The sequence below is a fragment of the Arachis hypogaea genome, chromosome 15, assembly GCF_003086295.3.
Source record: "Arachis hypogaea cultivar Tifrunner chromosome 15, arahy.Tifrunner.gnm2.J5K5, whole genome shotgun sequence".
NCBI classification, from domain to species: Eukaryota; Viridiplantae; Streptophyta; class Magnoliopsida; order Fabales; family Fabaceae; genus Arachis; species Arachis hypogaea.
Genome location: NC_092050.1, coordinates 248,678 through 272,698, shown reverse-complemented (window position 1 = coordinate 272,698; position 24,021 = coordinate 248,678). Strand labels below are relative to the sequence as shown.

The 24,021-nt window shown below is 32.5% G+C and overlaps 3 protein-coding genes across 5 annotated transcripts; 1 reads left to right on the top strand and 2 right to left on the bottom strand.

Annotated features, from left to right (window-relative positions):
* Nucleotides 1-5,321: 5,321 nt before the first annotated feature.
* Nucleotides 5,322-8,384, top strand: LOC112747327 (very-long-chain (3R)-3-hydroxyacyl-CoA dehydratase PASTICCINO 2A). Of its 2 annotated transcripts, XM_025795290.3 has the most exons (10): nucleotides 5,322-5,399; nucleotides 5,563-5,645; nucleotides 5,772-5,883; nucleotides 6,064-6,082; nucleotides 6,199-6,287; nucleotides 6,392-6,445; nucleotides 7,229-7,299; nucleotides 7,389-7,470; nucleotides 7,960-8,056; nucleotides 8,154-8,384. In XM_025795290.3, exons 2-10 carry the CDS (start codon nucleotides 5,575-5,577, stop codon nucleotides 8,222-8,224), a joined length of 666 nt encoding a protein of 221 aa, XP_025651075.1. In that variant the 5' UTR covers nucleotides 5,322-5,399; nucleotides 5,563-5,574; the 3' UTR covers nucleotides 8,225-8,384. The 2 variants fall into 2 exon arrangements, with proteins under 2 accessions (XP_025651075.1, XP_072074546.1); XM_072218445.1 differs by lacking the exon at nucleotides 5,322-5,399 and having other exon boundaries at nucleotides 5,424-5,645.
* Nucleotides 8,385-9,427: 1,043 nt separating this feature from the next.
* On the bottom strand, nucleotides 9,428-14,679 carry LOC112747326 (guanosine nucleotide diphosphate dissociation inhibitor At5g09550-like). The gene is made up of 13 exons (XM_025795289.3): nucleotides 14,471-14,679; nucleotides 14,124-14,186; nucleotides 13,934-14,017; nucleotides 13,222-13,329; nucleotides 12,940-13,112; nucleotides 12,480-12,591; nucleotides 11,628-11,708; nucleotides 11,481-11,543; nucleotides 10,803-10,904; nucleotides 10,592-10,716; nucleotides 10,295-10,505; nucleotides 9,928-10,002; nucleotides 9,428-9,779 (listed from the first exon to the last, which is right to left on the bottom strand). The coding sequence occupies exons 1-13, from the start codon at nucleotides 14,555-14,557 to the stop codon at nucleotides 9,729-9,731; spliced, it is 1,335 nt and encodes a 444-aa protein (XP_025651074.1). The 5' UTR covers nucleotides 14,558-14,679; the 3' UTR covers nucleotides 9,428-9,728.
* Nucleotides 14,680-16,937: 2,258 nt separating this feature from the next.
* LOC112747325 (MADS-box protein SVP-like) lies at nucleotides 16,938-23,297 on the bottom strand. Of its 2 annotated transcripts, XM_025795288.3 has the most exons (9): nucleotides 23,139-23,297; nucleotides 22,670-22,855; nucleotides 18,980-19,058; nucleotides 18,821-18,885; nucleotides 18,627-18,726; nucleotides 18,365-18,406; nucleotides 18,129-18,170; nucleotides 17,607-17,773; nucleotides 16,938-17,190 (listed from the first exon to the last, which is right to left on the bottom strand). In XM_025795288.3, the coding sequence occupies exons 2-9, from the start codon at nucleotides 22,849-22,851 to the stop codon at nucleotides 17,172-17,174; spliced, it is 696 nt and encodes a 231-aa protein (XP_025651073.1). In that variant the 5' UTR covers nucleotides 22,852-22,855; nucleotides 23,139-23,297; the 3' UTR covers nucleotides 16,938-17,171. The 2 variants fall into 2 exon arrangements, with proteins under 2 accessions (XP_025651073.1, XP_025651072.1); XM_025795287.3 differs by lacking the exon at nucleotides 23,139-23,297 and having other exon boundaries at nucleotides 22,670-23,130.
* Between the last annotated feature and the right edge of the window lie 724 nt (nucleotides 23,298-24,021).

The following is a 24,021-nucleotide window of genomic DNA, read 5'->3' as shown; positions in this document are numbered from 1 at the left end:
CCAAGTGATCTGAGCATCATGATTAGAGATCTGAGGAGCTCACATAATCATTAAATTTATCATCAAATAATCCAAAACTCTTAAAGCTGTATAGATTTCTATTCATTAGAAGCGTAGATTTATTTTAGTTATCCATATTGATTGTAAAGGTTTATTTCAGTGTAGTTACAGATATGTACTGGCCTTCATTTTAATCAATGAAACCCAAAAAAAAGCTTCAAAAAATATACCAAAAAATGAAAGTTACTCATTTTCCTTATTGAGGAAACTACTTTTTAACCTTAAAATAATTATACATCGACCTGAGAATACATCACCAACCTTCTTCTTTTCTTATAATTATTTTTGTAATTCACTTGAATTTTAAGCTTGGTATCATTTTACATGGTATCAGAGCGAGAAGATCCAACTATGGCAGATCTAGTTCCTCTTCTGCAATTTCTGATCCGATTAGCCCTTATTTTCTTCATCCAGGAGAAAGTCCTGGTTTGGCTCTAATTCCGCTTAAGTTGACACCTCAAAATTATTATCAGTGGTCGCACGATATGTGGAGAGCACTCAGATCGAAGAACAAGGTAAAATTCCTCGATGGATCCATTCTAAAACCAGGTGAAGGTGATCCTAATTTTGAAGCATGGGATAGGTGTAACAATTTCTCCTCTCCTGGATCCTCTCTCTCAGCCCTGAAATCGCTAAGAGCGTGATGTGGATTAGCTTAGCTCCAGACTTGTGGAATGATTTAAAACATCGTTACTCACAGGGAGATGTCTTTCGAGTTGGTGCGTTAAAAGAAGAATTTTATGCACTCAAACAAGGTGATCTTACTGTTACCTCTTACTTTGCTATGTTGAAAGCTATTTGGGAAGAATTAGAAAATTTACGTGCTATTCCTAGTTGTGTTGCTTGTGTTAATGGATGTTCATGTGGATTACGAATTGTTCGAGACTATACTTCTGAGGAATATGTTGTCAAATTCTTAAAAGGATTGAATGAGCAATATTCAAATGTTAAATCACAAATCATGCTAATGAAGCCGTTACCTGAAATCAACACAGTACTATCTATGTTAACCCAACAAGAGCAAGAATTGAATTGTGACCCGTCAAATAGCAACATAGTGACTAACTCTTTAGAGGTGCAAACCTCAACTGGAGGCGGTTCATTTTTTGGAAGAGGCAGAGGCCGTGGACGAAATTCAGGCAGAGGAGGAAATCAAAAATCTTATAGTCAAGGCTACACTTCAAAGTTTTGTAGCTACTGTAATCGAATTGGTCATTTAGCAGAGACATGCTATAAGAAAAATGGCTTTCCTACTCACCAAAAGCAGCGAGTAGCCAATCAACTTAGCACTGACGAGATAGTTGAGAATTCTAGTGCTGAGATTGCTGATTCTAACCAGGATAAAAAGAGTGATGATACAGTACTTGTGTTGACTCCAGATCAGAAGGAAACCTTACTAGTACTCCTTCAACAACCACGCATGCCAACTTCAAATAGTGTAAACCACATTACTTCTTCGGCCACCCTTACTCAACCAAAAGGTAGGCATTGCTTGAGTGTATCATCAAATTTTACTAAAACTTCTTGGATACTTGACAGTGGAGCTACTGATCATGCATCCTATATTCAAGAGTCTTTCAAAACTTTTCATTATATGAGACCAGTTTTGGTAAATCTACCTGATGGTTCTACCACTACAACAAACATTTGTGGCACTGTGCAACTCTCTAAACATTTGATTCTTACCAATGTTTTATTCATACCTCACTTTAAATATAATTTGATTTCAGTGTCTAAACTCACAAAGTCATTACATTGTGAATTAAAATTTACTGATTCTTTTTGTGAGATACAGGTACTCCCATCATTGAAGATGATTGGGCAAGCTAAAGTCATTGGTGATCTTTATGTGATGGATGCTCAACCTTGGAAACTAACTACACCAGAAGTTAACACACATTCTGTAAATGTCACAGTGCAGCAAGATTTAGGAACTCTATGGCATGCTAGACTAGGTCATTTACCATCCAAAAGAATGTCAATCATGAAAAATACATTTCCATTTATTGAATACATTTCATCATCTCATGTTTGTGATTCTTGCCACTTGGCTAGACAAAAGAAATTGTCTTTTCCCATTAGTAATACACAATCAGAATATATTTTTGATTTGTTACATATAGATATTTGGGGACCACTCTCACTTTTATCTACTACTGGCCATAAATATTTTCTTACAATTGTAGAAGATAAAACGAGGTTTACTTGGATTTATTGCATGAAACTAAAATCCAAAACTAGAGTGTTAGTAGAAAATTTTGTTCAAATGGTGCAAACTCAATTTCATAAAGTTGTGAAACAAATTAGAACAGATAATGGGATGTAATTTAAAATGAACTCCTTCTATAACTCAAAAGGAATATTACATCAAACATCTTGTGTTGAAACTCCTCAACAAAATGGAATTGTTGAGAGGAAGCATCAACATATACTGAATATTGCAAGAGCACTTTTGTTTCATTCTAATGTGCCAAAATGTTTTTGGCACTATGCTATGCAACATTTAGTACATTTAATAAATAGACTACCAAGCACCTTCTTGAATCATCAAACGCCTTACGAGGCACTTTTCAAGAATAAACCAGATTTGACTCATCTCAAGGTGTTTGGTTGTCTTGTTTTTACTACCACTTTGAGTACTAATAGAAGAAAATTAGATCCTAGAGCTAGAAAATGTGTTTTTCTTGGTTATCAATCAGGAACAAAAGGGTCCATTTTGTTTGATTTAAAATCCAAAGAAATTTTTATATCAAGAAACACTGAATTTTATGAACACTATTTTCCATTCAAACAAATACCAAGCACTGATTTTTCTATAGATCATCCTTCAATTGAATCATCCAATTTTGACCCTTTTGCATTCTTTTATAATAACTCTGCACATACTTCTTCATATGAGCATACTCATGGCATAATTGCACCTCACACCATACACACTACACCTGATTTATCTGCCACTTCTACATCACCTATGGCATCTCTTTATGATATAACAGATTCTGCATCACCCGCCACCTTAGAATCAGCATCTGCATTGGCACCATTGGAACATTCATCCATTCATATTGAGTCACAATCTGCTGCACCAGTTTTGAGAAGGTCTGAACGAGAAAGAAAAACACCCTCTTATCTTAAAGATTTTCATTGTTTCCATATTTCATCACATAGAGATCCAATCAATGCGGCCCAATTACCTTCAACATGTAAGTATCCCCTTTCTCACCATTTGTCATATTCATTGTTTACTCCCAAGCACCAGGCCTTCACTTTTGCTCTCATAAATAACTCGGACCCCAAACACTATTCTGAGGCTGATGCATGATTGTTGGAGGAAGGCTATTGAGGCAGAACTTACTGCTCTTGAGCAAAACAAAACCTGGATCATCACTTCTCTTCCTCCTGGAAAGAATGCAGTTGGTTGTAAGTGGATTTTTCGCACAAAATTCAACCCAGATGGCACTATCGAGAGGCATAAGGCACATCTTGTTGCCCAAGGTTTCACTCAAATTCCTGGAGTCGATTACATTGACACCTTTAGTCCCGTTGTGAAAATGAGCACTGTGCGTGTTCTTCTTACCGTTGCAGCAGCAAAGAATTGGCATCTTCATCAACTTGATGTGAATACAGCTTTTCTCCATGGAGACCTACATGAGGACGTTTATATGAAACTTCCAAAGGGGTTGCAGTGTTCCGATCCAAACTTAGTCTGCAAGTTGACAAAATCTTTGTACGGTTTGAAACAAACTAGTCGCCAATGGAACATCAAGTTGTCTGCTGCACTTGCTGATCTGGGGTTTACTCCATCTGAAAATGATCACTCGCTTTTTACCAAATCCACAGGTACAACTTTCACAGCTATTCTTGTTTATGTTGATGATCTTGTGTTAGCTGGAGATGATTTGAGTGAAATTCAAGCTGTCAAAATGTTTTTGGATGATAAGTTCAAAATTAAAGACCTTGGCCTTCTTAAGTTCTTTATTGGGATGGAGGTAGCACGAAGCAATGCTGGTATTGCACTGTATCAAAGAAAGTATGCATTGGATTTGATCACAGACTGCGGTTTGCTTGGTGCAAAACCAGCATCTACTCCTATGGAGTACACTACTTCTCTGTCTAAGGCTTCAGGCTCCCCTCTTCCTGATGCAACCATCTATCGTAGATTGGTGGGCAGACTTCTGTACCTTACTAACACAAGACCAGATCTCAGCTACTCTGTTGGATGCCTATCTCAGTTCATGGATTCACCAACTGATGCCCACTTGAAGGCTGCCTATAGGATCATCCGGTATCTAAAACAATCACCAGTAACTGCCTTATTTTTCTCTGTCAACAATTCTTTCACACTATCTAGTTACACTGATTCTGATTGGGGGGCTTGTAAAGACACCCGAAAATCCATCAATGGTTATTGTTTCTTCCTTGACCAAACTCTTATTTCTTGGAGGTCATCCTCAGAAGCAGAATATCGCGCCCTTGCTAATGGCACTTGTGAACTCGTTTGGTTACTCAAACTACTAAAGGAATTCAACATTCTTCCTCCTCTTCCGGTTGATATCTTCTGTGATAATAAATCTGCTATCTATATTGCTTCAAATCCTGTCTTTCATGAAAGAACCAAGCATGTTGAGGTTGATTGTCATGTGGCTCGAAACAAGTTCAAAGAAGGGGTTTCTAATCTTAGGCACGTTGTCTCCAGTGAACAACTGGCTGATCTATTCACTAAATCCCTTCCTCCAGGACCATTCTCTCATTTGCTTTCCAAGCTGGGATTACTTATTTGCACAAACCACGTAATACCAGCTTGCGGGGGATGTAACATAATAGAGTTTGTTTTTTGTATAGCTGTCAAGTTGGTTTGTTTGTTAGACATAATTACAGCACTATTAGTTAGTAATTTATTTTTCCTTTTACTATATATATTGTAATTGGTACTCAGTACTCTGTGGTAGTTCTTTTAATCAATTATTCTCTCTTTTCACTTCTTTTCAATTCTTCTTCCATTACTTTAAATTTCAATGACCTGAGAATACATCACCAACCTTCTTCTTTTCTTATAATTATTTTTGTAATTCACTTGAATTTTAAGCTTGGTATCATTTTACATTAACATTTAATTTTATTTTTTGACAATTAATATTTAGCATTTTTTTTTCCATTTACCCTGGATCAAATTATTAATGAATGATGCTTATTGTGTCAACTGTCGTTTGAATGAACAATCAACAATAATAATAAATAAATGGGATCATCATAACTATGATGTCTCTATCTTGTTGCATCTGCCAACGAACAACAGCATCTCCTACTCACGTTCTACTGAACAAAATCCATTGAAGAAAGTAAGTAATGGTAGCAGTTAAGAAGTTGAACTACTCTTAACTAACACAACATGACAAATTTAATTCCACTTAGCAACACAACACAACACAACACACCACAATATTTAACATTGGATCTTTCATCCTCTCAACTCCTCTCCCCCTACACTTGCATGTTCCTCAGATCTCACATTCAATGGCGGGTTTCTTCTCTCTTCTCAGGCGCCTCTACCTCTCCATTTACAACTGGACCGTCTTCTTTGGATGGTACTCACTATTCAATATTCAAAAAATTGTTTTTTTTTTCCGAGCTTTTTCAGATCTTTCGTTTCTTATTAGCCATGTATGCATTCGGTTCTGATTTGGAACGGTGCTTTCAATTTGGGAACACAGGTCTCAGGTTCTGTATCATGTCCTGATAACGTTGAAGGAGTCGGGTCATGAAAACGTTTACAACGCAGCCGAAAAACCTTTGCTTTTTGCTCAAACCGCCGCTGTGTTAGAGGTATGTATCTACGTCACCCCCCAAAATGATAAAGGGGGAAAAAACAGGTTTTGACTAGATTGGGAGATACCCTTTTGTTTATTTTCTGGGAAAATATATCAATTTGTGGGAATTTCTGAAGTTATATGTAATTTTTGTGGGGTGTTTTCTGGTGGGGCTTTGGATTGCATCGTGTACCAGATTCTGCATGGTTTGGTAGGTGAGTAATCTTCTTCCCATTTTCGTCATTACATTGGGGTTAATAAATATGGGGATCTCAGTGTTAGAGAATGCTTGTTTATTGACCTTAATATCCTTTTTAATTCAATGATGAAGGGCTTGTCCGGTCTCCAGTTTCAGCAACCTTGCCACAGATAGGTTCTAGGTTGTACCTGACTTGGGGCATCTTATGGAGTTTCCCTGAGGTTAAGACAAATTTCAACTCTTAAAATTTCATTTAATTTATCTTTTAATTCAATTTTCAGCCGTGTTATTTATTGAAAAGTTACTTATATATGTTTTATGACAGACCCGGAATCATGTGCTTGTTACCTCCCTACTAATCAGCTGGTCCATCACTGAGGTAAGTCTTTCACAATTTCTAGGTGGTTATTGATTTATTTATACTTAATTATATATCTATCTTTCATTTCCTCTATGTTTGCTATCTCTAACTTCAAATATCATATTTGAAGTAATTGAAAGTGCTAAGAGCAAAGTAAGTTAATTACTTGGGTTCTTAACACTGATGAGTATATTTTAATTGCTGGATGCCATAGCATAGAACTAGATAACTCATTATTCATGGGATATTAGGCTCAGTAAGATTTCTCTGCTAAAGTCAGTGAAAGTATGGGTGTAGGCTGTAGGGCGTAGTCAACAAAACAGCCACCATTTGTAATTACAGTCCAAACATGTTATATTTGGATGTAACTCCTTATAAATTTTGATAACTTCGTGTTATATTTGACAATGTGAAGTTGTAGATCAAGTTTTCCAGTAAATAGATGGATTGTTGATCTGATTATCCTGGTGCACTCTACTGTGTATTTATAGTCAGATTGGGGCTTGGCATTGTGCCTGTTTATTCTGTTAAACATAGAGGCAGACCTGAGACGTCACAATTTCCTGTTGTGTGACATATATAGTAGTGTAATGTAATTATTTAGATATGTTTTTTTCATTTGAAATGTTAATTTATTATTTAATGGTTATAACTTATAAGCACCTATTACATGTAACTCAAACCAGTAGGCCTTTAGGTTTGGCGCCCCATCTATTGCTTCGGGTAAATGTACCATTTTTTCTGTGTTAAAAAGGTAAAATATATATCAGCCAATACCATTTTTGATTGTTGCAACTGCAGATAATTCGCTATTCTTTCTTTGGCTTCAAGGAGGCTTTCGGTTTTGCCCCGTCATGGCTTTTGTGGCTAAGGTATGATTGAAGGTCCGGTAGCTGCATATAGTAGAGTAATGGATAAATCTTATTTTCCTGATATATTGGCTGAAATTCTCTACTTGCAGATATAGCACTTTCTTACTGCTGTATCCAACAGGCATTAGCAGTGAAGTTGGTCTGATATACATTGCACTGCCATTCATCAAGGTAAAGAAACAGTTATCGTACACAATTTTTTTAGGATAGGATATCTATATTGCTGGTTGTGTTTTTGCATGTTTTCTTTTATCATCACAAGCATATATGGTTTGTGCTTTTGCTCTTTTATTTATTACTAATCAAGCAGAGGACGAAGAGGAAAGAGCACTTCTTTATGAAACTATTCATGTTGATTGACCTTCAAAACACTTAAGCATCTTCTATTTCTTGGGATTCCCAAACTGATGAAAGTGGATGAGACAATTGACACTCTCTATTCCCTTTCGTTTGTATCCGTCATAGTTTGGTATATGCTTAAATCAATGTTTCTTCTTTACCAAGATACATCGATGAAAAGATTGCCAAAATAGTGATAGTGGCAAATAAATGGAAACACAGGAAAAAGTTTATATATCTTGATAGAATGTAGGAACAATTTGACATGGTTTTTTTTTTTTTCACTCAAGTTATCTACATACCATAATGTCTATTTTTCAGGCATCTGAGAAGTATTGCATAAGAATGCCAAACAAATGGAACTTCTCGTTCGACTACTTCTATGCTGCTATTGTTGTACTTGGAATCTATGTCCCAGGCAAGCACTCTATAACTTTTCTCTCTGCCACAGTTCTTAGATAGTTTAGAATTTTTGGCTGACTTTATAAGTGTTTGAATGGCATAACTCAATGCAGGAAGCCCTCACATGTATACATACATGCTTGCACAGAGGAAGAAAGCGCTCTCAAAATCAAAGAGGGAATGATTAGCATCTGTTGTAGTTTATCATTGGATTTTGGCCAAACATAGGATATAGGCATGTCTTTGTCTTGGTTTGGATTCACATATGTATCCAACTAACTGTTGCCTTTCTTGCAAGTGTATGCTTAAGAGTGAAGAAATTAAAGTATTTTGTTGTTAGTTTATTTGTTGCAAGTTCCTTTAGCTAATAATGCCTTTCAATGTACATGAACCTAATAATATGCGAAATTCCAAATAACGAATGTGTGGTGAGGAAACAATTTGTGAGGCTTTTTTGGGTGTCAAACTGAAGCTACTCACCCTTCCTCGACTTCAATTATATAAAACAAAAAGCTTCGGTTAGTAAATTGGCATATAGTAGCTCTTATTTGGTACATATAATAATTGATAAAGAAAGAAAAATAGAAAATGCCATTTGTACTCGCACTATAAGGGGAGTCTATAATATCTCTACACATCTCAGTTGTTTTTGCATTTTTGCTTTCTCTGTTTCTTTTGGGAATGTTATAGGCATCATATTTGTTGTATACTTTACATATATAGCTTTTATTTTTAGTATTAAAGTGACTGATAAGGAGAGAAAATAAAAGATATATCTTTTAGACTATTTAAAAAAAAAAAGTGTAGTACACTCAATAGTATACCAAAAATTGGTACAAGTATAATTGTTTTTTCTTCTCTCTTTCTTTCTTTTGACTTTACTGTCCTACACAAAAGGGGGATCATATAGCATCAGTCTACATAATTAATGCGTATAATTCCAACTTAAGAGGATTCCTTGTGACTTTATAAGTCCATTGTCAAGTGAAGTTGAGGAGGGACTAATTTTCTGCATGCTAAATTTCTAATGCATATTTTTTCAATGGCACTGGCAAGTTCAACTGAGCCAGTCTTACATATATGTTTATATGGTACATGAACACGGTAAATTCACAATGTAAGTCCATTTGTGCTATTACATCGAGGCCAAGTGTGTTAATATTATGTTGAAAGGCATAGGAATATCGTTTTGAGGTGCAACATGCCATAATACTGATCCTACAAAGCAAGGTTCTATCAACGCTCAGAAGAGATCCCAATTTCCATTGGGTGATCATAAAACTCAGGTGTAGACCAAGATAAAGATTTCTACAGATATTTATTTGGAATAAATTCATAATAGCCTTATATCCATATTTTTCTATAAATAACTACTTGAAGAAAAATAATTTGTTGAACATAAAATTACTTATTTAATACTCTATTTTAACTAATTCGATGATACAACATTTTTGTTGAAAATAAAGGAAAAACTTTGTTTTCTCATGTTCAAGAGGCTAATGCCTTAAGAGTTCGTAACAAGAAAAAACAAACTGCATGACAATAATTCTCTTGGCTCCATAGACTTGGAGAGTGAGAAAGCACATAAACCAAGCCTTGATCAATTTCAGCCTCGAGGAAAATAGTAAAAGATTAATATCAACTAGTCAGCACTGTGAAGCTGATGAAGTATACTGAAAACTCAGTTTTCATTCTTCTGCAGCACTGGCAGCACTCAGATCCACAGACAGGTCCAACTCCTGAGTTTATATAAAGCAGTGAAAAAGAAGGAATTAGTAGAATTAGTAGAGTATCAGAAACTCCTTCCAATGGCTGAAATCAAACTACAAAGAAAATTTATCATGTCCTATATAACCTTGAAATAACAGTCTAATAACTAATGTTTACCTTTCCAGTAATCTTTCTGTACATGTCAATCACGTTTGTTACGGTGGTTTCAAAATGTGTTGTCGCATCATAGCTCTGCAGAATTTATATGTCAGAATATGATTAATGATTACAGGAAATACGGCTAAACATATGCAAGATAGAGTTCATTTTTCCAGAGAAGTAAATACATAAGAATATTTAAGAGAAAATTATAGAGGCGAGTAGCGGTATCATTGTTTAAAAAATCTTGCAAGGTACAAGATGAAGATGGAATATCGAACCATGATAGCTCTCATGCATAAAGTTTCAGGAAGTAAAGGGATCCGCTTACTGTGTTAAAAAACATAAAAGGATAAGAAACATGATCCCTTTAAGTAATACTTACTGTGGATATGAAGCAGCTATCAACATCGTGCTGGTTAATGGGTTCATATCTGTCGTAGGCATCAAAAAATATTTCATCCACAGGTCCAAGGAGATCTATGCCAGGCTTCAATTCCTCCTTAGGATTATCAGTCTCTGCTTCTGTTGTCACAAATGAAATGTATTTTCCTTTTGGAGCTACATTATGAGAGTAGGAGCAGCAGAAAAGATACCTGAAGCATGGTAAAGTCAAGTTACTATAAGGAAAAGAAAAAGTAAAAAGACAATTCACTAATCTAGAAAAAGTTGGCATACATACATATCTGATTTACGCCCAAGTTGTTTCTGAGGCAGAATAACCTGAACTGATGGAGAGTCGTGAGTGTTTGGGATTGGATGGCTCATAATACAAATAGCACGGGCCACTCTCCCCACTTTCTTCACCTATTGATAGATACAATTTTCTTTTCATTCAAAGGAATAAGACTTGGATCAGTATTCCTATATTATGATCATTATAAGTAACATACCTTGTCTGGTAGGTATGAAGGGTCACAGACAACTTTTTTGCATTTTGCTGTTTCGCCTTCGGAGGTTACACCAAAGGCCTTTCCATTCTCATCAAACTCAACCTGTCATCAGTAGAATCTAGAAACTAGCATCATTCATTTCCCAGTTAACTCGATAAGTATTTTAGCGTTTAAGCTTTTGTATGGACACATGCACATGCATCCATAACGGAAAATTTTCAAGTATACCGTCGTACCGGTGTTTCAGTGATTTTTAACCGTTGATCTTAATTATAAAAAATATATATAATATATATAATTAAGATCAACTGTTAAAAATTACTGATACACCAGTACGAGGGTACACTTGAAAATCTTCCTATAATAACATGTTTAGCTGCTATATGTAGTTCCGCATTACATGTTAATAAATAGAAATAGTATATATTTTCCTGTACATCTTTTTTTTTGTGGTATAAAAAATAAATATTTTATCTTCTTTTTAATTAATCACTTTTAAGTTTTAATACTAAAAATGAAAAGTGTACAAGAGAGATGTATACAAAAATAGTACACATAATGTTCAATAAATGTAGGACACAGTAGTGGCATAAAGTCGTTATGTTCAATTATTAGATTGGTTGAACTTGTAAATATAAACATCCCCACTTGTATATTGTGAAGCATATATTAATATACCTTGCATTCTGGCTTGTTTAGCATGTAGGTGCCACCATAAACAGCACTCAAACGAGCGAATCCCTGCCGAATTCGTATCATTACAGTCAAAGTAAATAAAATATTCTCAAAGGGTAGTTTTTAATATTCTAGTTATGTCATAAAAACCTGAGGAAGCTCTCCCAGTCCATAGAGTGGGTAAATATATGGAGATCCACCCCGGAAGCGTGCTAGAGACTCTGCATATAGCTTTATTAAAAACAAAGTTAAACTAGATTAGGCCTTCGAAATTGGACAATTCACAACTCCTCAATGAAAAGGTTATGATTGGTTGTGCTTCAGAACGAGCTAGGCACGGCATGATTGAGAGAAAAAAATTCTCGGACTAACAAAAACGTCAAATATGGAATGGCACAACGATATTTGATATCTGGATTTGAAGTTTGAAATAACTTAAAGTTTTCAAAATAGCTTTATGGTTTACAACTTCATCCCTTACAAGATTGCATGCTTTAGCCTCTTCAACTAGAAAATCAGAAGGTGCTAATAATAGCTAGTAAGCAAGACACTAATCCCTTCTTGCTAAAACGGTGAAGTTTTAGAAAATCCCCCTTTTTCTTTTTTCTTTTAATTAATTTTCCCTAAAGTAGAAGGCTTTATAAACAAATTTACTTCTATTCTGTTAAATGCACCAGCCATATTCCCAGTGAAGAAAAGTAATAATTATACTGGATGTACTGGTTCTGTGGTGAGCGATAAATCCCCACATTCCCAATTCTTGTGCTCTTAGTCTATGGGACTTCCCAAGAACCAAAAGAGGAAAAAGTTGTTTCTCAATAAGCAGAATACACGAAATTATACTATTCCGGTGTTGTAACACCCTGGTGCTATCTTGCTTCTTCTGCTTCTTATACAAACTGACATGGAAATTTAATCCTAAAGAAAGAGTTAAGTTCGACACAGAAATGCAGGAAACAAGAAGTATTGCACCAGAAATATCTATAAGGGAAAATTAGATACCTTAATCCTCTTCACAAAATCCATTGCAGGCTGATTTAAGTAAGAATCATCCAAATGTAGAGCCAACGCATGGCCAATGAAATCAATTGTGTTGTCATCCAAACCATATTTCCTAATTAAATTAAAAAACAAAGTTATTATACAAACCAGAAAGCTATGAATAGTCATATAGGATGATAACCATTCTAGAAGAACGTCCTTCCTCTAATACGGTGTTAATAACTATCTCTCTTTCAGTAGCTTTAAAGTCATGTCATATATGATTTTTTCATTTTTACTGAAAAGGATTATTTAACTCCACTGATATGTTTTAAATCCAACAGAACATGCTGATTTTGACAGTTCCTCCTGAACAAAATTGAGTGTCCATATTAGAGAAATAACTGTTCATTTGTTGTTCAAATTCTTCACACACAAGCACAGGAAAAAGAAACTCAGAGGGATGTTATTGATACAGTACGTAATGAGTTCTTTAGCTGTCACTTTGTTAAGGTCCATTCCTTCATGAGATTTTGGATCACTTTCGTCATAGTCTTGTACGTAAATGAAAAATTTCCGAGCTCGCCGCTTCTCAAACAGCCCCATGAGGGGGGATTTCAAAGCTTCCACATCGTTTGCTGGTACTTTATGAATCTGAAAGAAGGATTGAAATTCATCAGCTTGATGAATTCGACCTTGAGAATGGCGTTTTGTATTGAATATGATTGATTCTAGGCCCAGAGACGTATATTTAGCTTCAAACCTTTCCTTTGTTGTAAACAAAGCTGCCATCTACCGCCTTGAAACTCAGATATTTGGTCACATTAGTGTGGATGAGAACACGAACCAAACCGCCATTTGCCATCATGAACTGTTTAAGGATAAAGAAAACAATATAGTGGGAAAAGCCGAAAAGGTTAATTAAAAGGGTGATAGGTCTTACGTACTCAGATATTTACATGACTTTTTAAGTAGTGAATTTGAAAGTTAGTTACTTTTTCCAATGTGAGAATATATTATTAGTTGGCTTTTTTTGTATAAAATTCCTTTACACAGACGGTATATACTTAAATTCTTTTATTATCGTTGATGGTTTAACGATAATGAGTCGCATGGTCTTGGAAAAAGAAGAAAAAGAAAAAAGAATAAGTACACATATCAATTATTTCTACAGCCAATTTCTTTTGATTATTACCACTCCCTCAGACAGAGGCAATAAGGTCTTTCAAGGAAGTATTCCATGTGAAATTTGTCCTTAAACATTAATATAGGTGATACTCTGCTAGAGGGATACTATGGCTCAAGGGAGAGCTCGGATTCTATAATAATTTCTGGAGAACAAACTTAATATTTCTCGAAAGGGGGATTACCATTATTGCAAAATTTAATTTAAGAAATAAAATAAAATAAAATATATCGCAAATTCTATATCCAAAATAAGATGGATTAAGAAAATTCTGAAAGGATGTGTGTACCTTAGGAATCATATCAACATTGTATTCTTTGCTTGATCCCAGAGTCTCTGGAGGATTGTCATCCCCCCTAAATCGCTTCCACAACTACAAGAAATTAGTGACAGTTAATGTGTGATATTAAACTATAATTCCGATCATATAATACGCTTTGAAGATCCTAAATAAAATGAGAGTGGCAAACATTATTTACCTGTTTAAGATTAAGCGACGTGGATTCTCCTCCATAATAATCATTCCGATCCATATGCAACACCTGATCCGATATCCAAATCCAAGCGCGTAAGTGAACGCAGTTTTTTTCAGATTTATACACACTCTAAATCGATAATATACCTTGACTAATGAATTTCAGATTCGTCTCGTACAAGTCGATCACAAAACAAAACAACACAATCTAGATCAATCGTATTTTATTTTTTTTCTCAATAAGAATTCCTTGTTGCTCCTCTTTTAAATCTAGATCCATAATTGCGCATGTGATTTCACGAAAAATTGAAGGAAAAAAATAGAGGAGAATGTGCGGGAGAGAGAGAGTACCTTGAGGCCATTGACGGAGAGAAGGCCGCTGAGGATGCATTCTTTGAGTCCGGTTCCGAGGACTATAACATCGTATTCTTCATCCATGGCGCGAGAAAAAGAGAAAGAGAAAAGAGAAAATGAGAGTGCAGATTGAGAGAGTGAGAGAGAAAAGAGAGAGAATGGAGAGAGAGGAGTGAGTGAAGAGCAATTTGAACAAATTCCCGGGAGGATCGGATTTACCGCTATAAATACCAACCGCGTTTCCAACGGCCCGAGCACTACCAAACAAAAAATATTTGTTAAATTACCAAAATGGTACTCATACAGATACGGTCATACCATTTATGTACGAACATATTTTGTATTTAACAAATAATTTATTTATTTGATGGAAATTTTTGTAAAAAATTTGAATAATTATTGAGTCATTCGCAAAAAAAAAAAATTAAAATTCACTTGCCGTAAATTTATTTATGGGAAAGTATGAGGAGCCAATGAAATATCTATACAATGTAGACAATGGAGGTTTAGTGAATATTAGAGATATAATCATTAATGTTATTCTTTTCCATCAGCTGAAACTTTTGGGATGAGTGGTATCATGCATGGTATTAGAACACTAGATTCGAAATGTCAAGAGTTCGATCTTTGGTGAACCCCAAAATTAGTTTAAATTTTTGAGAAGATGTTTATTATCGCTAGTACTCGGATGGTTATTCTAAATAGTATATGAGATGTTCATTTTATAACTCAATAACCCATTGTACACATTGTATAAATAGTCCATTGTCTCCCTAGCGGATCCTTTATTTATATATTTAATAAGAGAAGTAATACATCTTTTTCTAAATAATAATTTATTTATATATCTAATATTATGACATTTACAGTATAAACGAGATAAATTATAATAAATTTTCAGCAATTATAAAAAGATGTACAATCTTTTGTATTCTTCATAAACATCTCATTTCTTCTTCTCTTTAATTCATTTTTATTCTAAAAAATAAGCTAAAATGTCTAATGGTAATAGATATGTGGTTGTAAGTGTGTATCCCAATTACCATATAAAAAATAATGACATTAGGATCATATTTGAGTGTGATAATCCTATTCTGTTGCACACCCGGCGAATTAATTCTTTGTCGGGAGTTATAGAGTTTGATTTTGAGTAGTGTTGGTGATAGTGGAAGAAAAGAGATCGGAAGGGTGGGGTATAGATTGTTAGAACCGATGAAAAATTGAGTTTTTCGGTTTTGTTGCTTCCATGGCGACGAGTATGTGCAGCTCATATTTGACATCTATAGGAAAATTATGGCGGAACAAGTTATGGAGCTTTTTGCGGAAGTCGATGATGTTGGTGGCGATGGATTTGACCACTCGAATTTTGTGCAGGACGACCCACTTATTGTACAACCATTGATACATGTTGCGAGTAGAAGACGTGGATGTGGATGGTGAGGAATCCGAAGAGGAGCATGTTGCGGATAGCAACAATAGTGGTTCTTCTGAAGATGATGACGAAAAGGAATTTGTACCGAGACGCCGGTGGAGGCATAAGTTTGGTATCTTTTTTTTATTCCGCAACCAATTATGGCCTTATATCAGCTGTACTCAATCAATATTAGAAGTTAGATCTGAACGCGATGTACGAGAAAACTCCGTTTTCCAACACAAATAAAGACTATTACAATTTAGATGGTGGTATAGAGTTTAGGGTTAGTCACAGATTCAAGAGTAGAGATGCAGTAATACACGATGTACTTATAAATTAAATGAGTTGAATTTGAATTTGAATAAATTCAGTTCAATAACTCATAATAAGCTGATTTAATTATATATATATATATATATATATATATATATATTCAATTTATATTTTTTATGTAAGACATAAATAAAAAATTTATAATTAATAATTATATATATTAATACACATAAAAAGTTTAATTTTTATTAAATTGTAAACTAAATTCAATTTTCGTGAATTAAATTAAGTTAAAACTTGTTCTAACCCTGGTTTGAACTAATCGCTTAGACTATTTGAGTTTAAATAAATAGCTCACATCAGTTAGATTTTAATTTTTGAGAACATATATAGCTCGTGTTCCCTTTTTTTTTTTTGCTCGTTTGTGATTGCTTAGTTTGGCTATTTATATGGAGGTTATTGATTTATTTAATTTTGTGATCTGAGTGTTATATTAATAGCTTTATATATATTATATAGTAGAGATAGAGATATTATTCATATTCATATCCACTTTAAGAAGGCAAAATATGTATTAATAAGAAGGAAAACTTTTGTTCATCTCTATCTCTTCATAATATGAGAAATATATATTAACATATGAATTCTCCGTGACTGATGAATATTAATCAATATTGTATTCGTTAGCCATAATCCATTATTGTAACAAGCCTTCATTCCAAATTAAATCCTGCAAAGATATCAGACCTTTATTTCTTCTACCTTGAGAGCCGATGGTACCACATTAATTAATTAATTAATTGCAGAGGTTAAAATGTGACTTGAAAATTGAAACATTCAATTACTTTTCAAATCAGTTCCTGGATGATGAAAAAACCACGTACAAGTCGTTACAATTATACCTATACATTACCATTATCACTCCACCAAGAGCCAGATTACTTTAGCAAATTAAATTTTTAGACCATAATCTAATCTCTGTTCATCTTTGCCAGAGTGAAACTCAGATCCTTAACCAGAATACGATAGCCTGCAAATAATTGTGAAAAATTTTCATCAAAACGAAAATTGTATCAAGTCCTCCTTTCCTACATTTCATACACTATTGTTATAATAAACGTTCCAATATTGCACCACTTTTTATTATTCTTTTTTAAGTAATACAATAAATACGAAAAAAATATTCAGTGGTTAAAAAAATTCGTAGTGAATAATGCAGTGTCCTATTCTACATTATCGACTAATCAATTTTTTAAAATTATTTATCCTAAATTTTAAAAATGTAAACTCTAAATTCTGTTTCTAAACTTTAAATATTCCAAAACATAAGAATTTAAAAATAATTTCATAATTAAAAAAGTTAGCAAATATTATACTTATTCATATTAAATAATATATATGTGAGAATGAATAAAGTGTAAAGTGATGAAGTAGTAAACTACTGACCCCAACTTGAGTGAAATTTCTGAACTATCATTATTATTGTTGTTAGTATTATTATTGGAGTAGTTGCAAACGTTTGTAACAGACTCTGAAGACTGGCCTTCCTCCCCAACTATGATCTCAGATTCACCACCACCATGATGCCCTTTCCCATGAGTAATCTCCACCACCTAATTCAATGCAACAACACATACATATATATACACATTTTCATTAGAAGATGCAATAAATTCAGTAAATAGAATAAATATTCAAATTGACCCTTAAGGAATTTTAAAATCATGATATTTATGCTGAGTAATGATTTAGATTCAGATAGATAATGCATGCATGCATGCAAAACAATTATAAGTAAATCAAAAATGTTATTCGTACACCAAAATCAGTCATGTATTTGTATCCATCATGTATTTTGTACTGATGACTGAATTTGGTGGCTGATTTTGGTGTACACGTAGTATAATCACTAGTAAATAAATAAATACATAACACAAATAATTAATAAAGATAGGATCACATATATACTTGACGCCTTAGTCGCTCGTTTTCTTCCACCAATTGCATTCCCTGAAGGATAAGAGTTATTGTAAGTTAATATTAGGAAATAAAATGAAATTTAACAACTTCTTTAACTTATTATTTAATTAGAACTTAGAAGCATGAAACGATAACTATATATACTCATATATTCATGAAACATCATTCTCAATGAGTGGATACTCAAATAACAATGGAATATCTCCAATATAACTCTTTCCAACCTTTCTTTGGAGGTCAGTGATCTCACTCATAATCTTCTCTCCCTGAATTAAAGAACAAAGATTATTCAGTTATATATAAGTGATAATGCTAATAACTGATATAGATAAAGACTCACATGCAGTTGTCTTCATATAAATTTGATAGTTAAAAACTGTTAGATAACAATTTAGTCAAACATGTTAAATTATCTAACGGTTTTCAACTAACAACTTCACATGTAAACAACTGGTGCATGTGAGTTTTCACCTAAAATATATATACCTTCTTCTCTATTACACGGCCTAATCCAGTTTCAAGAGACCTCTCCAATTGTTGTAATTCTTCTATATTTAATCCCTGAAGATCCTCTCCTCTCAGCTGCCTTTAAACACTAACGCATTTCAACACACCAAATATAAAAATAAAAAATAAAAAAAAAGCTATGAAAATTGTGAGAGTTAGTTGTAGCCAGTGACCTTAGTTTATGGCTCTTCTCAGCAACTTCTTTGCTAAGTCTGGTGTAGTTGCTGTTTTCAACTAGCTGCATTATTGCAAGTACTAATTAATTAAATGGAGGATTTGTAACGATAAATTAATAATTAATAACCATATTATATACATATAAGTGCACCAACCTGCAACTCAAGAGAGGGTTGTTCCATCTTTGCCAGATTCTTTGAGTGCAAATGATGCCTTTCAAGTATTTCCTTCATACTTCATATATAAGAACATTTTTATTGCATCAAAGTCACATAATGTATGCTTCCCAGGCCAATTAAATTAACTGACATGTGTTATTTGTATTGATTTTATCCAACACACACATCTTTTCATTATTTAGAAACAGGTATGAATAAACAAAATATGTAGTTAAAACATCTCTCTCAGAGTGATATATATATAAATAAATAAGTCAAGATTATTTTAATTATTAAGAGGAGCCTAATCATTTCAACAAACGAAAAATAGTATGGACCCTAAACACGAGTAGTGTTCACTAATAATAATATAAAAAGAAGGAATTGTTTATCTCTTTACCAATAATAATATAATTATAAGATGCTTAAAGAACTATTAAAGGGAGAAAAAAAAACACTTGTAGATATTCTTTTCAAGATTTAGGCAACAAAGTAATGGACAACAAATTCCATTGGAATCATTGTAGTCTTTTCTTGTCTCCACCACCCCAAGTCCCTAACCTCATAGCTACAATTATATTGCATATAGATCTCAGAATATTACGTTGTGCAAGAACAAATTAAATATGGTTATGTGCATGAGTTGTTTCATCCTCTCAAATTGAGACAAATTCTCTGATCTTATATTATTATACTCACTCCATTTTAAAACTAGTGTCAGCTTTTACCTTTTGGGTTCATTGAATGTATTAGTGAAAACGACCCTTATTTTAAAAACGAATGGAGTATTGCTTTTTGAGATTGGAATAATCTTTAACTTTTTAATATAAAATTTGTCTAGTATATTATAACCCAATTTGTTGAACTAATTCAGTTAAAGTAGAGCTCCATATATTATTCTTAGATTTTTGGCTAGCCACTAGATTCTAAGCAATATAATAAACAATCTTTAGAATATGCATGACATTTACTATATTCTTTTTACAATTTTATTGTTTACTAACATATTAAGTATAAAAGAATTAAATAATAATAAATGTAATACAAGAATTTATTAGAAATAAAAAATAATTCAAAAATGCTATTGCACACCAAAGATCAGCCACCATATTTATATATATAAATACATATTTAGTTTACCTTATTTTTAATATGTATTTTATATTTTAATGTGTATTATATATTTATGACTGATTGTGGTAGTTAATTATAATATATATCTAATATGGTTGAAAATGGTTGAAAATAGTTTAAATTTAAATTTCATAAAATCCCTCAATTTGAAAAATGTGAAAAATGGGAGTTTGGAACAAGGTAGAATTGTGAAAAAGTATATGTCCATAAAAAATCAGCTAATAGTCACTATTTATATTTGTATAAATACATATATTATTTAATTTATTTTTAATATATTTTTTTGTGTATTTCAATAGCATTTTTGTAGTTAATTACAACAATCAACCATGCTAGTTAGGAATACACTAAAAGCAATCACTAATATAAAATACATGGTAGAATATAAAATACACATTAAAAATATCTTAAACAATATATGTATTTATATACATGATAACTAATTTTAGTATCTATATATCATTTTTGTAGTTAATTACAAGAATATAATACCAAACATGAAGCTAACAATACAAATGCAATAGGTTTTGATAATAGACTAATCCGTTTTTTCAAGCAATGAGATATTAGGATACTAAAAGTACGTTTGGTTTGCGTTTTTATTTTTCATTTTTATTTCCAGTATTTGCTTGTTTTCTGGATTTTGTGAAAAAAAAATGAAAACAATAACATCATGTTTTCTATTTTCACATCGTGTTTTCACTTTTTCTTTTACAAAATCTAAAAAATAGAACACACTAAAAATAAAAATATAAAATAACAACGCAAATTAAACACCCTCTAAAGTATTCTGTCAAAGTAAAGGAAAACACTATCGCTAATCTACTTTACTTCAGATTGTTTGGTGTAAACATACAAACACCGTTAACTACTTTGGACCCTAAATCTTTCTAAGTTTTGAAAGCTTTAAACCACTAAATCATGAAAAAATAAAGATATGAGTTACTAACATGAGGTCTTAGGTTTAAAAGCCACCGTGTAACCAATTAATAAATAAATTAATTCTCCAAAAGTGGATACCTTAATATTATATTATGTCACTTTGGTTTTTTTAGGAGCATAAATCTATGATGGAAGAAAAGCTTATTAAGGGTAGAGGACGAGGGATAATTATTGCACAGCAAAGTAGGCAATTATTAGTGAATGTATTGCATGCATGTGATGTATGCATGCATATACATATAATACATAATTAAATATTAATATAGCTGCTTTAAATTTCCATTTCCATAAAGCAAATTAAAAACAATAATCATCAAAGGTTGGGTTGACAATACTTGACATAGAGATAGCTTAGCTCTATCTATACGTGACATTATAATTATATATATTTAGATTAGTGACATTTGCTCAGACAAAAAGTTCAATGTTTATGGACACTAAACGCTAGTTAAAGGTTCGGAATCATAGAGTAGTCAAAAGTAGTTAAGACGTTTATCTTGGAGTGAGGGACACGTTAAAATCAAAGAATTAAGGTAAAAGTAATAGTAATAACAAAAAATAAAAATCATTTTTCTTTATATAGGTTGCTTAATAATAATAATAATAATAATAATAATAATAATAATAATAATAATAATAATAATAATAATAATAATAATAATAATAATAATTCCCATCTCTTCTCACAGATGGTCACGTTTGATTATGTACTGCTTTCTTTTTTCCGTTAGCTAGAAAGTGTGAATTTTTAAATAGATTTAAAATAGTCTAATTTATAATGAAAAGTTTTTAGAAACATTTAAAAAAAAAATCATATTCAAGATAATAGATATCACACCATTATATGAACTAAATGCACAATTTATAGATCAACTATCCAAAATTTTCATCACAAATATTTAGCCTATATCCACTTTTCTCTCACACTTATAGATTCTTCTTACCTAGTTGTAGAGTCTTTTAAGCGCATCTACTTTTTTCTAGAATCTTCTAGGACATTACGATCCTTCTAAGACTTTTTAAGAACTTCTTGAACAATCTTAAACACATTAAAATTGATCTGAATTCTATATAAACACCATTAAAACAAAACATTCTATAATTTACCAACTTGTATTTAGAGATGTTCAAGACTGCACTAATATAAATTAGCTTAAGTTTTTGGAATAAGTGATTTTATAATATGAGATGTTTGTAATTGTTGCTAGCTTAAACACAGTAATATGGTATATATAGGCTCTACAGCCAAAAGAAAGACCATCAATCATTTTTCACTTATTTAGTTAAGCAACATTTTCCTACACTCACCTGATAACGAGTTGGAGTGTTCTTATTTTCGAATATATATATATATAAAATTTTAATTATACTATTGTAAAAAAAATTATTTTATTTGAAATATAAAATAATAAAAATTATTATATATATATATATATATTAAAATTAACTACTAAATTATATATTTGTGTGTAAATAACTAAATATATGTATTATTTAATTTTATGTTTTAACATACATTTTATATAGACGAATGATTTAATGGTTAATTTTGTTTATGCGGATTAAAAATAATATATTAAGAGCGAAGAGAGAGAGAGAGGAGAGAGAAACCTTGAGCTGGAGTAGTCAAAGAGCTTGCCGGTGGAAGAGAAGATGATGAGGGCAACATCGGCGTCGCAGAGAACGGAGAGCTCCTCCGCTTTCTTGAAGAGACCTCTCCGTCGCTTGGAGAAAGTGACCTGCCTGGCCGTGGCGTTGTCGATCTTCTTTATCTGAATCTTCTCCCTCGCCATCGATCTTGATAAGAGAAATTAAAGAAAGTAATAAACTTTTCACCAAAAAAAAAATATAGAATGACCTAAAAATGGACAAGGCAAATGAAAGCAAAGGAGTGAAGACTTGAAGCTGAGTGGTTTATTGACTATTTATGGGAGGCGTGTTTTATGTTAAAAAGGGTAAAAAAGTGTGGGTTAGTGTGAGTGGGACACTAAATTACACAGAAATTTGTATAAAAAGAAAAATGAAAATATCTGAGATCTAGCTAAGTAAGGAAAAATAAAAATTGGTGTGAGGAATGTACTTGTGATATTTGTTTCCTTATTGGGATGGAATGAAAGGCCTTTGATGTTGGTATTGGCTTCTCAGATGAAAGCCACCTATCAACTTAAAGGGCTCTGTATTTGTCTTTGGACTTTGGATCTCGCAAGTGTTGGACCGACAAAAATAAAAATGTTATTTCAACCATTAATTGCTAATTGGTTGTTAGTCTATAGTGTGTTTCGGACTAGATCATGATATTGCTTTTATTTTTTAATAAAGTATCGTTTTTATCTTTAATATTTGGATAAGTTTTATTTGTGTCTCTAACATTTAAATTGTTCTATTTGTATTTTTAACATTTATAAAAGTGATTTAATGTTATTCTACTATCAATTATACTAACAAATCATATTATATTTTTTAATTATTCTCACACTTGTATGTATTCATTCTCAATTATGTCTCACTTTAATGTGTTTGATTTTAATATTATACCAACTATTTGTGTTTAGATTCAATTATGTCTCTAGAAAAGTGAATTATGTAGATGTTGTAGGAATTAGTTTCAACTTTTGATGAGCTATTTTTCGGAGTGGATCATCGATTCTATTCGAGACATTTGTATTTTAACTTCAAAAAGAGATTTTTAAAATTCAAACCAAAGCGTTCATGATGTGTAATTGATGATAGGATAACATTAAATCACTTTTACAAACGTTAGGGACACAAATAGAATTTACCCCAAACGTTAGAGACAAAAATGATACTTTACTCTTTATTTTTTTAATAATGTTCATATATTTTTCTGTTTATAGATACTAGGTGGCCATTTGTTTTCAGATTAAGAAATATATTTTTAAGAATTATATTCTTAAAAATATTAAAATGTATTTGTTTAGTGTTACAAATGATTCAAAATTATT